The sequence below is a fragment of the Vitis riparia genome, chromosome 10 (genome assembly GCF_004353265.1).
Source record: "Vitis riparia cultivar Riparia Gloire de Montpellier isolate 1030 chromosome 10, EGFV_Vit.rip_1.0, whole genome shotgun sequence".
Taxonomy (NCBI): domain Eukaryota; kingdom Viridiplantae; phylum Streptophyta; class Magnoliopsida; order Vitales; family Vitaceae; genus Vitis; species Vitis riparia.
Genome location: NC_048440.1, coordinates 5,527,795 through 5,542,506, shown reverse-complemented (window position 1 = coordinate 5,542,506; position 14,712 = coordinate 5,527,795). Strand labels below are relative to the sequence as shown.

The window sequence follows — 14,712 nt, the reverse complement described above, 5'->3', positions numbered from 1 at the left end:
ATATTTTATTTTATTAATTTTTTAACTTATTTAATTATATATATATATATATATATATATATTTAATTCTTATAATTTTTAAATGTTATTTATCTTATTTTGTGTATCGTCTAATACTGAGTCGAGACGTAAAGACCAATGTGCCTCTAGATGCTCCGAGTCAATGACCATGATTGCAACTTTGAACCATGTTGTCTTAGCTTGGATGAGACTCATAGCTTTGCTTCGAAAGTGTTAAAGGCTCTTTCTCCTTTTGAGTTTCCTGTCTCCTTGAATAAACATGTAACTCTTTGTAATTCGCAAGCTATGTGGGAGGATGAGGATTAGAATTTGTATTTAAGTAGGTATGATAGGACGAGAATCAGACTCTACATTTTGAGTGAGCACGGGTTGGATTTTTTTGTTGAAGAAAAGGTGGTTTGTTCGGTGGGACATCTTCGAGTGACCAATACTAATACTCTTGAGTGGTGGCTAAATTTTCCCCCTAAATATGAGTTTTGGGGGTAGAATGGTGTGTTTTCGAAGAATATGACATCCATGGAGTTGTAGAATTTTTAGGTAGTGGGAGAGTAGCATTTAGAACCTTTTTGGTTTGAAGAATAGCTAAGAAAGGTGCACATGATGGTTTTTAGGTCAAGTTTGTTACAATACTATTGGTGAATATGAACAAAGGCAGAATATCCAAAAAAATTTAAGGGTAAGGAAGAGATGATTTGAGGTTGAGGATAGGTTTGTATGAAGATTTGTGAAGGAGTTTGAAAGTTAAGAACTCTAGATGGCATTCTATTGATGAGATAGGCAATAGTGAAAACTACTTCTCCCCAAAAATGTTTAGAAACATATGTAGTGAACATAAGAGATTTGGCCACTTCAAGAAGATGTCAATTTTTTCATTCTGCAATCTAGTTTTGTTTAGGTGTGTTTACATAGGAACTTTGATGGATTATGCCATTATTTGATAGATAATCTTCCAAAATTGATTGGAAATATTCTTTAGCATTAATGGTTCTAAGGACTTGGATTTTAGTTTGGAATTGGATTTGGGTTATGGAATGGAGCTTTTTGAATATTGTATTAATTTCTAATTTTTCTTTCATGGGTAATGTCCAAGTGATTCTAGTGTGATCATCAACAAATGATACAAACCATCAAGCTTCTAAAACATTATTTACTATGGTGGGCCCCTAAATATCATTGTGAATTACTAAGAAAGGATGTGATGATTTGTATAGTTGAGATGAATAAGTGTTTCAAACATGCTTTAAAAATTGATAAATCTCACATTGGAAAATTGAAGGATTTTTATTATGAAATAATGAGGGAAACGATTTTGTTAGGTACAAGAAATTAAGATGACCTAAGTTGTAGTGCCATAACATGATTGTACTACAATAGTGTTTAATTAATTAATTATGAAAAAAATATAGGGAAATAAATAAATAGGCTAAGTCTACAGCTTAATCATGTAACTAAACTTCCAAGAATCTAGGAACTAACAAGCACAACTCTAGGACCTAACTATCAAAACACCTAGATATAGGAAACTAATCAGTAATCAGCTTGAATTTATTGGAAACAAATAACAGAAAAATATAAAAACAAACTCCTAATAATCAACACTCACCCTCAAGTTGATGTATAGATATCATGCCTAACTTGCTAATAAGAGTTTCGAACCTAGGCTTAAATAGACTTTTGGTTAAGACATCATCTATCAGTTGTTATGTGGTAATGAACAACATACAAATAACTTTATTTTGAAGCTTTTCTTTGATAAAATGCCTATCCATTTCAACATGCTTTGTTTGTACAATCATGCTGAATAGGATTGCTTACAATGTTGATTACTGCCTTGTTATTACAAAAAAGCTTCATTAAAGGTTTTAAACTCAACTTCAGTCCTTCAAGAATTTTCTTCAACCATGAAATCTCACCTACTCCTTTAGCCATAGCCCTAAACTACGCCTCTGCGGTACTTCGAGCTACAACCTTTTGTTTCTTGCTCCTCCATGTAACAAGATTGGCCTAAAGGAAAGTAAAATAACATGATGTGGATCTTTGTTTGTAACTAAACCCACTTGGTCAGCATCTGTGAAAACCTCCACATTTCTCTAGTTACATTTTTTTAACAGAAGTTCTTTTCCTGGTGTACTTTTCAACTATTTTAGAATTCAGTACACAGCTTCAAGGTGTTCTTCATATGGTAAATGCATAAATTGATACCTTCCTACTTCAACTGGCACTCCCTCGATTCGATCTCCAAGTTTGCGATTTTGCTCCATTGGAGTATCACTCAATTCACACCCACTCATTCTTGTTTCTTCAAGTACATCTAAAACATACTTTCTTTGTGAAATAAAGATCCCATTTTTAGATCTAGCAACTTCCATTCCTAAGAAATACTGTAAAAACCTAAAATCTTTAATCTCAAACTCAGCTGCAAGGCTCCTCTTTAGTCTAGCTATCCCAACTTCATCACTTCTGGTAAGAATGATGTCATTCATGTCGACCGATCAAAATAGTTATCTTACCAACTCTAAAATGTTTTATGAACCAGGTACGATTTGCTTCTCCTTGACTATAGCCACGATTCTTAACAGACCATGCCCTAGGAGACTACTTCAACTAATATAAAGACCTCTTTAATATGCACACTTTGGCTCCAAAGTTGTCCTCAAATGCTTGTGGAGCATCCATAGAGACCTTTTCTTCTAATTCACCATTAAGAAATGCATTCTTAACATCTAATTGATATAGAGGTCATTCCAAGTTTACAGCCATAGAAAGTAAGACATGGACTGTATTTAATTTTGCAACTAGAACAAAGGTCTTCTGATAATCAATCTCATAAGTTTGTGTAAAGTCTTTTACCACCAACTTAGCTTTATAACATTTTGAACTTCACAGTGAACTCCCATTTACAACCCATCGGTGCCTTTTCTTCAGGCAAATTTACCTTTTCCATGTGATATTTTTCTCTAGAGTCTTCATCTCCTTGAAGACAGCCCCCTTCATTCAGGAACATTTAGAGTTTCCTATATATTCTTAGGTACATCCACACTAGATGGTTGTGAGGTAAAACTAGATAAACAAGGTGACAAATTTTTGAAGGACACATGATTGGAAATTGGATGCTTGGTGCATGTTCTAGTGACTTTTTCTAAAAGTAATGGGGATATTGATAGAAAAATCAACTTTTGGTTAAGAAGAAGTGTGGCATGGATCAAGAAAAGTACCTGGACTTGAAGTTTCTATAGCATTCGAATTGGACTCTTGGACTTGTAAAATTATAATATCATTTTTCCCTTGAGTCTGGTTTTTCCTTGAGTAGACAACTTCATATCCTCCTTTTTTTCTAGTTCCTAAATCATTTTTTGTTCTAGTGTCAACTCCACTTATCGGCATTGAAGTAGACTACCTTACTTCAAAATGTGAAGTATCTAAGTCCATTAAAACATTTGGATTCATTAAAACATCAGAATTTATCAATTCTAATTTTTATCAAAAACCATGTTGAATTCCTCTAGTTGAGGATCTGTATTTACTTATTATTCTGTTCTCTGGAGAAAAATATATCCTCAAAGAACAGACTGCAGTCTTAAAAAAACCAACTGCCCAACTAAATCAGGGAAATACCAGTAATGTTAAAGACATACCACGCTATCGATAAGTTGTTCTTTTACCATGTTTACATTCAGAGAATTTATCAGCTTTTAGTACCGTCAGCTCCAGCTTCCATATTTTCTAAACCAAATTGCTATTCTTGTTGCTACTAGGCTCCAGTGATTTGATTATCAATATGGAACCAAATTTGTAACCAAAATTTTACAACGTATTGTTCCTGTTCTTAAGATTGCACCCTTGTTACTATTCAGCTTCTGTTTTTGTTCTCTCTTCCCCATTTTCATCTCCCAACCTGGGAAATATTCACTCATTAACCTTTTCACATGGTGCCTGATCATTTGACTGGCACTTTAATATATGATTTTGTTTCTTCAGGAGGCTCACAAGAGGAGTAGCAACTGGTTACCTCCTCCATGGGCAATTGTTGCAATGGTTGTCCTTGGCTTCAATGAGTTTATGCTCCTTCTAAAGTAAGTTAAGCACATCAAGAGTATAAATATCATTATTTTCATGAGTCTCATGTTATTAGTAACTTGGAAGCTCTTATTTCACTGTTCTTATTTTTTTCCTTACCTCCAATTTAACTATTTTGCTCTTCTGAACAGGAATCCCCTCTATCTCATGATCTTCTTTATTATATTTTTACTCTCAAAAGCCTTATGGGTACAAATGGACCTCACAGGAGAATTTCATAATGGCAATGTGAGTAGAAAATAGCAAGTGAATTCCTTTAACAATTATCTTATTTAAAAAATTGAGAACTCTTTGTGTGTTATGATGTTGAGTATGCATTTTCGAAACTAGAATGAAAACCTTTGTTCTCTGGTGCTGATCACATGATTATATCACATGATTACTCTTGTACTATCGTACAATTGGCCTTCTATCTCAAACTAGATGTATACTTTGAGGTAGTCCTTTAACATTTTGACTTCAATAGCATTAGTGCTCCTTTAGATTGACTTCTTGTTTTTTGTTTTTTAAAATAAAAAATAATAGTACCTTTCTTTACAAAATATATTAATTGTTATATAAAAAGTTCAAGCTCACTTTATTTTCTTAAAAATTACTTTTAAAATTTTTAAAATTTGAGATGATAAAATTTTTTTAATACTTCAATCTTTTTAAACAATTTTTAAAAGTTATTATCGTTTTAAGGTAAGTTTCAAAAAGATCTTATATTTTATATAGGAGATTCTATTATTTCTACTTGATAAATTGTTGAATGAATTTTCTCATATATCCCAAGGGTATATATACAGGGTATATAAGGGTATTTTAGGATAGTCAATTGTACAAAATAATCAACAACTATATAGAATAAATCACAACTAATCGACAACTATACAAACGATTGTACACATTTGTACCTTCATTTGTACACAGTTGTACCGAAAACTGACTCTCCCCCTCAAGTTGGTGCATAGATATCTCGCACATGCCCAACTTGGATAATGATGCATAAATGGACCACTAGTAACAACATGAGTCATCATATTCACCAACCGATCCGCACTCTTGATGTAAGGAACCTTTATCATGCCAAAATCTAGGTTATCTTTGATGTAATTTTTGTCAAGTTCAATATGTTTAGATCGATCGTGTTGTACCGGATCATTTGTAATTTCAATAGTTGTCATGTTATCACAAAAGAGCATCATAGGTTTCTTAGGATCAAACCTAAGCTCGCTTAAGAGATTTTTTTTATTTATTTTTTATCAAAAACAAAAGATATGTATTAAATGAGAAAAAAAAACATGAGAATGATGAGAAATCCTCACCATGAAGTACAAGCCTGATCAAAAGAATTAAGTGAACCTCCACTAACCAAGGAAGGCTATACAAAAGGTACAAAAGTTTGTTTGATAAAAAAGAACTAAGTAAACTTCCACTGACCAAGGAAGGCTATACAAAAGAAACAAAAAGCCTATACAAGTGAAACAATTCTGACCCTATATACCCAACCCTAGGGTGTATATAACGGAAGCCAATTGAGCTAGATTACACTCAAAGGATGGGCTTAAAAATGTCTATACAACAAGCCAAAAAAGAAACAAAAAAATGAAGTTGATCCCACATCATCTCCAGCATCATCCAAATGTCTTTGAAAATCCTAACATTCTTCTCTCTCCACACAATCCACAATAAAGAGAAACACAATGCTCCAAAGAGTCTTGCCTATAATAGAATTCCCAAAACACTTGAAAAAAAATCACCATCATATCGCAAATACTGCTTGGCTAAACCCACTTCATCTTAGCCTATGAAAAAATCCTATGCCATAATCCCAAAGTAATTGGACAATGCAATAAGAGATGATCAATCGTCTCTCTGCTCTTCCTATAAAGGATGCACCAATCAGGGCTAAGAGCTTTAAAAGGCCTTCTCAACTGTAGGTAGTCATTAGTATTTACCTTCTTATATGCTACTAACCAAGCAAAAGCCCTGACCTTAGAGAGGACTTTTGATTTCCACAAAAAATTAGCAGGGTAGAAAGGAACAGAACTTGAGACGATGGATAAGGTTGAAAAAACTGATTTAATTGAGAAAATCCCTAAGGAGGACGATATCCAAGCTTTCGCATCTAGAACTGAAGGAGTCAAGTGAACAAGGGAAAGTAAGGACTTTAGTATTTCAAGATCCACAATCTTCTCATCAGTTAGATTGTGTCTGAAGACTAGATCCCAAGACAAAGAAGTGTTGCTACCCAAAATAGTTGAAATAGGACGAGTTTAAGTAGTGGTGATTTTGTAAAGTCTTGGAAATTGTAAACAAAAAGGTTGGTCCCTCCACCAAAGATCTTCCAAAAAATGAGTTCTAGTCCCATCACCTACCACAAAATGAGAGTGTGTGGAAAAGACTTGAAGAATATGAGCAATGGCCTTCTAGGGCCAATGATGTGATCATCTGACTATATTGTTAGCATCCCATCCATTAGGATGTGTCCCATAGATACTCAAGATAACCTGATGCCAAAAGGCAGAACCTTCCTTAAGGTACCTCCAAAGCCACTTCCCTAGTAAAGTCGTATTCCTCAAAGAGATTTTCCCAAACTTTAACCCCCTAGACTCCTAACGCTTGCAAAACATGTCCTAACTGACCAAATGATCTCTCTTACCCTCCCCAGAACCTGACCATAAAAAATCTCTTTTTAATTTCTCAATCCTCAAAGCTATTGAAGCTAGAACCTTGAAAAGAGAAAGAAAATAGCTTGGGATGTGCGATAAACAATACTATATTAGGGTGATTCTACCTTCTTAGGACAAAAAGGTTTTTTTCCATCCATCCAACCTCCTAAAGACTTTATCTAGTACCGGATCCTAAAATGAGAGCGAATTTGGGTCCCCTCCTAAAGGGAGACCCAAATACATTAAAGGCCAATCAAATACTATACACTCAAGTAGAGAAGCCAACCTTGCGGTGTGGCCTTGACTAATGTTTATTCCTAATAGAATGTTCTTATTTAAATTAATCCTTAGCCCTGATAACCACCCAAACACCAACAAAATTAGCTTGAGAGAGTGCGACTCTTCAAATGATGTTTTAGAAAAAAAGATGGTGTCGTCCGCAAATTGTAAATGAGACACCCTGGTCCTATTTTTGCCCACTAGAAACCCCTTAAATAAACCTCTCTCCTCTACTCTCATATGATCTATTTGCTTAAAACATCAGCCACCAAGGTCAAGAGAAAAAAGAAAAGGGGATCTTCTTGCCTTAGGCCTTTGTATGCCTTAACCCACCCCTTAGCGTTTCCATTTACTAAGATTACAAACATCAATGAAGATATGCATCCCCTCATCCAAGGCCTCCATCTTGAACTAAACCCTTAAGAGAATTTTTAGCCAAGTAAGTTTCATAGTTGCATGATGGAGCACATGTTATTTAGCTTCTGTACTAGACAATGAAACCACATTTTGTTTCTCACTCCTCCAAGTCATCAAATTTCCTCCTACAAATAACACATACCCTAAAGTAGACTTTCTATCCAATCTAGATCTGATAAAGTCAGATTCTATGTAACCCTCAATATCTAGATGTCCATGTTTGGAGAACATAATACATTTGCTTGGAAAGGACTTCAAATAGGCCAAGATATGATTTATTGCATTCATATGTCGGTCACTCATATTATGCATGAATTGACATGCAACACTAACTACATATGACAAGTCAGGTGTAGTGTGGGTCAAATAGATTAATTTCCCCACTAATCTCTGATATCTTTCTCTATTTATTGGAATCTGACTAGGGTAGATGGACAAGCCATGATTTATCCCAATAGGAGTATCCATAGGTTCGCAAGCAGAGTTACCAATTTTAATCAAAATATCTAATGTATACTTTCGTTATGAGAGGAAAAGTCCTTACTTAGACCAAGACACCTTAGTACCCAAGAAGTATTTTAGAGGACCCAGGTCCTTCATTTCAAGTTCCTTGGCCAGATAGCTTTGAAGCTTCTTTATTTTTGTAGAGTTACTACCTGTAACAATCATGTCATCAACATAAACAAAAGCAAAGTAATATCATCACCATCTCTCTTATAAAACATAGTGTGATCTGCCATCACTTTTTTGAAACCATACTCCTTCATCGAGTAACTTAACCTACCAAACGATTCCCTTAGCGATTGTTTCAATCCATACAAAGCCTTTTTTAGTTTGCATACTTTGCCTCCTTTTGGTGTAAACCCCAGAGGAGGGTCCATGTACACCTCCTCTAACAAATCACCATGGAGAAAGACATTCTTTACATCAAACTGTCTTAATTATCAGTCTAGATTAACCGCAAGAGAAAGAATGACTCTAACAGTGTTCATCTTGGCCACAAGAGCAAAAGTCTCTTGGTAATCAATTTCATAAGTCTGGGTGTATCCCTTGGCAACCAGTCTAACTTTGTACTTGTCAATTGTCTCATTTGACTTGTACTTTATTGAAAACACCCACTTACATCCCACTGTCTTCTTTCCTCAAGGGAGCTTGACTATTTCCCTAGTAGAGTTTTTCCAGAGGGCCTTCATTTCTTCTACCATAGTAGATTTCCACTTAGAATCTTTAAGGGCTTCCTAAAAATGACCAAGAATAGACACATAGGACAACTAAAGAGCAAAAACAAGGTAAGTCTTAGATAGACGATGATGAGAGACAAAATCCGAAATGAGATAAACAACATTAGAGGATGGTTTTGAGAAAACCAACCTATCAAGTTCTTTACGATCATGAAGAGGATATCTCTTACCTTGATCACCATCAACTTGTGGATTCAAGGTAGTAGTGTTTAAAGTTAAAGGTGAAGAAACATGTACCTTAGTATTAGTCTCGGAAGAGTCATCCAATGGCATGGTAGTATCATTAAGAGGAGTATTGGAGCCTGGAGGGGGTATGACAATAACTTATTTGTTCTTCTTTGTATGAACTTGTTGGAATAATCTAACTAGTCTTTCATCCCTTCTTTCCTCATATTCAAACTCAGGTGCCTCCCCTTTATCCAAGTCAGTTGAATCCTCCCCTTGACCTGAAATCCATACCCTCTTCTTTTTTAACCATCACTTTTCCTCTTTCTTCCCTACTACTAAGCTCCCCTTAAAGAGGAACCAAAGACATATTATTGGAAGAATAAGACTCCCTTTTGCATAATTGAACATTCATGGAGACATAGTATTTGCCTATGGGAGGATGAAAGCATTTAAAGCGAGGTTAGTGGCAAAAGAATTTTTTCAGACCTATGAAGTTGACTATCAGGAGACGTTTGCACTAGTAGCAAAGTTAAACACTGTTCAAGTACTCCTATCCTTGGCAAAAAATTTGGCTTGGAAACTCCAACAACTTGATGTCAAAAACACATTCCTGAATGGTGAGTTAGAGGAGGAAGTCTATATGGAACTACCACCAGGATTTGATGAGGCTAGAATTCATGGAAAGGTCTACAAGCTCAAAAAATCTCTTTATGGTCTTAAACAATCCCCATGGGCTTGGTTTGGTAAATTCACGAAGCTTATTCGTCAACGAGGGTACCAACAAGCTCAATCCAATCACACTTTATTCGCATAAAGGGGATAAGACTACAATTCTCATAGTCTATGTTAATGATATAATTTTGACTAGTAATGATATTGTAGAGACGGAAAGGCTTAGAAATATTTTTGTAGCAGAATTTGAGATTAAAGATCTAGGCCCAGTGAGATATTTTCTTAGTATGGAAGTAGCAAGAAATGAAAGTGGTGTTTCAATTTCACAAAGGAAATACGTCCTAAACCTCTTGGAGGAGACATGGATGCTAGGATGTAAGCCTATAGATACACCCATAAATCCTAATTTGAAACTAAGAGAACAATCTAAAAGTACACTAGTTAATAAAAGTTGATACCAACGTCTAGTAGGAAAGCTTATCTATCTTTCCCATACTAGACCTAATATTGCCTTTCCAATTAGTGTCATGAGCTAGTATATGTGTTCTCCTAATGAAGAACACATGGAAATCGTTTGTCAGATTTTGAGATATCTTAAAGGCACTCCAAGATGAGGCCTATTCTTCATGAAAAGTGAAGAGAGGGGTGTCCAGGCTTTTACAAATGTAGATTGGATAGGATCACTGAAAGACAAGAGGTCAACAACTAGATATTATCTTTGTGTGGGGCAATTTAGTGATGTGGAGGAGCAAAAAACAAACAATGGTGGCTAGAAGCAGTGCTAAGGTAGAACTTAGAGCTTTAGCACATGGGATTTGCAAGTTACTCTAGTTGAAGATATTGTTGGATGAATTGGAATTTATGAGAATTGAAATTTATGAGAATGAACTTATGAAGGTTTATTATGACAATAAGACTATCATCGCCATTTCTTATAACCTTGTTCGTCACAATAGAACAAAACATGTAGAGGTGTACTGCCACTTTATCAAGGAAATTATTGAAAGATGGGTGCATTTGTGTTGTCAATATGCCTTCATCACAACAAGTTGTAGATTTGTTCACTAAGGGATCATTCAAGCCAATATTTGAGAAGTTAGTTGACAAGCTAGGTCCATTCAATGTGTTTAGTCTAGCTTGAGAGGGAGTATAGAGAATCCCGGATAATTCTTATTCTTTAATAAGGATAAAATCCAATATTTGGTTTGTTTTCTAAATATGAGAGATTGTGATACTTATTGCTAGTTGTAATATTACATATGGTTTGAATATGCTAAAATACAGTTGGTGTGAATCTCCTTAAATAAAGAGTTGATACACAAAAGCTAGCCTATAAATCTCCTTGTATTGAAGAAATAAAATAATATAACAAAAGCAGTCTCCAGTTTGTGACCTGCCCTTTTTTCTGCAGTGTTTTTTTCTTTTATTTATTATATCCTACCCAATTTTAGCATTTAATGTATTTCCAAGTTCTACTTATTACTAAAGGTCATAAATTATATTATAAATACATTGTTTTCTTCAACAAAATAAATTTAGTATGTGTAAATACATTGTTTCCTTTTATTATTTTATGAAGTTTTTCCAATATTTCTATGAGTTTTCATCAATTTTATTCCTACAAATATTTTTTGTCAAAATTTTCATTGATATTTCCTGATATTTCTCAATATTTTTGTAAAATCCAATTGTTGTTATTTCCGTAAAAACCAATATTTTTATCCTTAGCTAATTAATATCTCATTTTCTCTCTCCTTGGTGATTACGTTTGTGAACTATCCCCCATTTCCTATATTCTCAATAGAGATGTTAATTTCTTAAGAACAAAACAGTAAGATCCATATTGTTAATTTGCTAATATCTTATTCTTTTTTTTTTTCCCATTTCTCCTTGCCCTCTTTTATGAACTTACTTCATTCTCCCATATTCTGGAAAAGTGATTGAAGCTTATATAGGTCAAAATAATATATTAACCATATAAAGGAGTAACTCGTTTTATGTCTCTCTCTTACATCAAATTAACCAAAAATTCATTTAGTTCCCTATTCTAGGTAGCTTGGGGTTCTCTAACTTAGGGAGTAGGATGGCTTCCAATCTAGGCAGCACCATAACCTCAAGACCTATAAAAAAGGCCCACACTTAAGCACAATGTGAATTCTCTAATGCTTAAGTTTAGCAATTGGAGAAGCATTAGAGGAAAGAAATAGGAAGAGGAGAGGAGAATCCTCTATACCTTGCATTGCAGTCCATTCCTTGCAAGGTTAGCAATGCAATGCCCTCAATCTCCTCTTCTTATAACACCTCAAAGACCATCACAGGTTGAACTAAAAAACTTTTCAAAGACTTCACCGAGGTCATCTTCTTCATCATAGGTCTTCAATCATGGGTTGTGAAAAACTTTTCCTTTTGATGAGAATCATTGATTTTTTTTTTAAAGATTTCTCAGTTTTGATTATTATATCATACTCTTTTGCTATGATTTGGAAAAAAAAAAAAAAATTGAATTTTGAGTTGAACTCAACAATTTTTCAACAACTCAGACAATTCACCCGAGACAACTCAAAATTTCGATCAAGTCCATAGAATTTAACCGATTCAAGATCAGGTCTTTATTTAAGATGGTATCAGTTATTGTACTCAACATATAAGGGCCAAGTCGTACTAGGTTCGATTGATACTTGGAAGGGAGAATTGTGTTTTGGGCCCAACTAGACCCAAAAATTAACATTTGGTCCATATAACTTCCATAATTGATGGAAATGATATAAAATGTTAAAAGACCAACATATCCTTCAAATTTCTATATATTACCTTTTAAGAATATAAAATAGTGATGGACTAAAATACCCAATGCCCTTTTACATAAGATTTTTTTGTCTTTATTGCACCACTATTCATGCAACCATAATAATTCTATTTTAATAATTGGATTTTTCATTGTTTTTAATTTTTTTTTATAAATAATTGAAAATCAGCATTATTTTCTATTTTAAAGTATAAATAAAGAAAAATTATGTTCAAAAACTATTTTAAAAAATACTTTCTAAAAAAATGGTAATATGATTTATATTTTTAATATTTTCTTTTTGAAAAAACATTTAATTAAAAAATGAAAACTATTTTTAAAAATAAAAGTTGAAAACCTTGTTTAGTACTATTTTTTATATGAAAATAATAAAAAGAATTAAATTTCATTCATTGATTATCCATTTTTATTTTTTTCCATTAGTTATTTTAATAATAATAAAAAAATATAGTATGTTTACAATTAAACAAAGAAATTGATCAATTATGTGTTTTTCCTAGGACTATCTTACATGAAAAATAATTAAATAACTAAATTATATATATATATATATATATATATATATATATATATATATATATATATATATATATATATATATATATATATATATATTTATTTATTACTCTTTTTAATTTTATTTTCTTTATTTATTTTTTGTCTAATAGAAAATTTTAATATATCCATAATTAACAAAGTAATAAATCAATTGTGCACATTTTAATCTATTAAAATAAATTAGTTTCTAATTTAAATAAATAAAATGAAATAAGTAAATAAATTTGGGGTTATTTCTATTTTTTAACATATCTTATATCAATATTTTTTATGGTTAAATAAATTTTTTATTTTTTATTTCTTTAATTCCAAAAATAAAATGAAATAAATAAATAAATTTGGTATTTTTCAACTGATCTTATATTCATATTTCTTATAGTTAAATAAATTATTCTTTTTTCTTTATTTTCAAAAATAAAAGAAAATAAATAAATAAACTTGGCTTAAATAATAGTTTTTAAGTAATTTCTTTGTCTTATTTTTAATTACATTATTAATTGAAAATAAAATAAAATAACGTTTTATTTGAGTCACTATACAAGGTATTTACACTAAGTATACATGACAAATATACTAACTGTTCAAGGATGTACAGGACTATTATTTGTAAAGGATTTTAAGTGATTTTGAAACCCACTCAAAGATTTTTTTCCCCACTCAAATTCTCTAACTCAATAATTGTTTCGAATTTTATTTTTAAATTTCATCATCAAATTTTGGTAATTGCATATTTTGTTTTTGTAGTTTTAGCAATATTCTTTCTTTCCACTATTTTTTTTTTTTTTTTTTGTAAAATTTTATCCAAATGAATCTATATTTAAAATTATAATCATATTTATTAAAATTTTTTACTAAGATTATCTTTAATTCTTTTAATATATTTATACTCATTTATTTAAAAAATGAAAAACTAATATTTTTGTAAACATGTTCTATTACCTTTCAAGTAAAAAATTAGACAAGTTTGAAAGTCAATAAAAAAAAATTAAATACCACTTTCAATAATTTTTAGATAAAATTTTATATAATATATTTTATTGGAAATTTAATTTCTAAGTTTCACTAAAAAATTGTATTGACAATTTTCTTATTGTGAATCAAAATACTTTGCATTAGTCTATCTAGATAAGAAAAATTATTAATATAATATTAGAACTTCATATCTTAGTTATTTTTTTCAATAAATTTATCTTTTTTAAAATTTTAAAATAAAACATTAAAAAATTAAAAGCTAAAATGATAACTATATATATATATATATATATATAATAAAGTGAAGTGATAGTCAATTTTTAAAATTTTTAAAATATGGTTAATGTAGAAAATATAAAAAATAATTAAAAATAAGAGAAAAATATAAATGAAAGGGTAATATAAATTTAAAATAAAAAATGAAAAATTAAACTAAAAGATAAATACAAAAAAATAAAAAAATATTTGGATGAAAAATCCCAAAATTTTTATCATTGCTTATAATAAGAGCAAAAAGATTCAATATCTTTAAAAATGAAAAACAAAAAAACAATATTGCTTTTTATTTGACATAAAATAGAAATATAGATTGGAAGAAAAAGAAAAAAAAAATAGAAATGAGTAATACTTAATAGGGAATAGAAAAGGGGAAAAAAACATAAAAAAAAATTAAAATTCACACTCACTTGTGCCTGTGTAAGGGTTAAGGGTATTTTAGGGATTAATGAAGGACAATATCCTTCATCTTAATTTTCATACTTTGTTTGGGTTTTAGGCTTAAATATGCATGATATATGGACCAAATGTTAATTTTTGGGTCCAGGCCCAAAACACAATTCTCCCCACT

The 14,712-nt window shown here is 31.6% G+C and overlaps 1 protein-coding gene across 4 annotated transcripts in view; it reads left to right on the top strand.

Annotated features, from left to right (window-relative positions):
- The window catches only part of LOC117924380 (protein ROOT HAIR DEFECTIVE 3 homolog 2), a 134,098-nt gene that overhangs the window by 118,512 nt on the left and 874 nt on the right, over window positions 1–14,712 (top strand). For all 4 annotated transcript variants that reach the window (XM_034843004.1, XM_034843002.1, XM_034843003.1 and 1 more), the window contains 2 exons: window positions 4,000–4,094; window positions 4,230–4,326. In XM_034843004.1, the coding sequence (XP_034698895.1) occupies window positions 4,000–4,094; window positions 4,230–4,326 (192 nt within the window). The remainder of the gene's footprint in view (window positions 1–3,999; window positions 4,095–4,229; window positions 4,327–14,712) is intronic.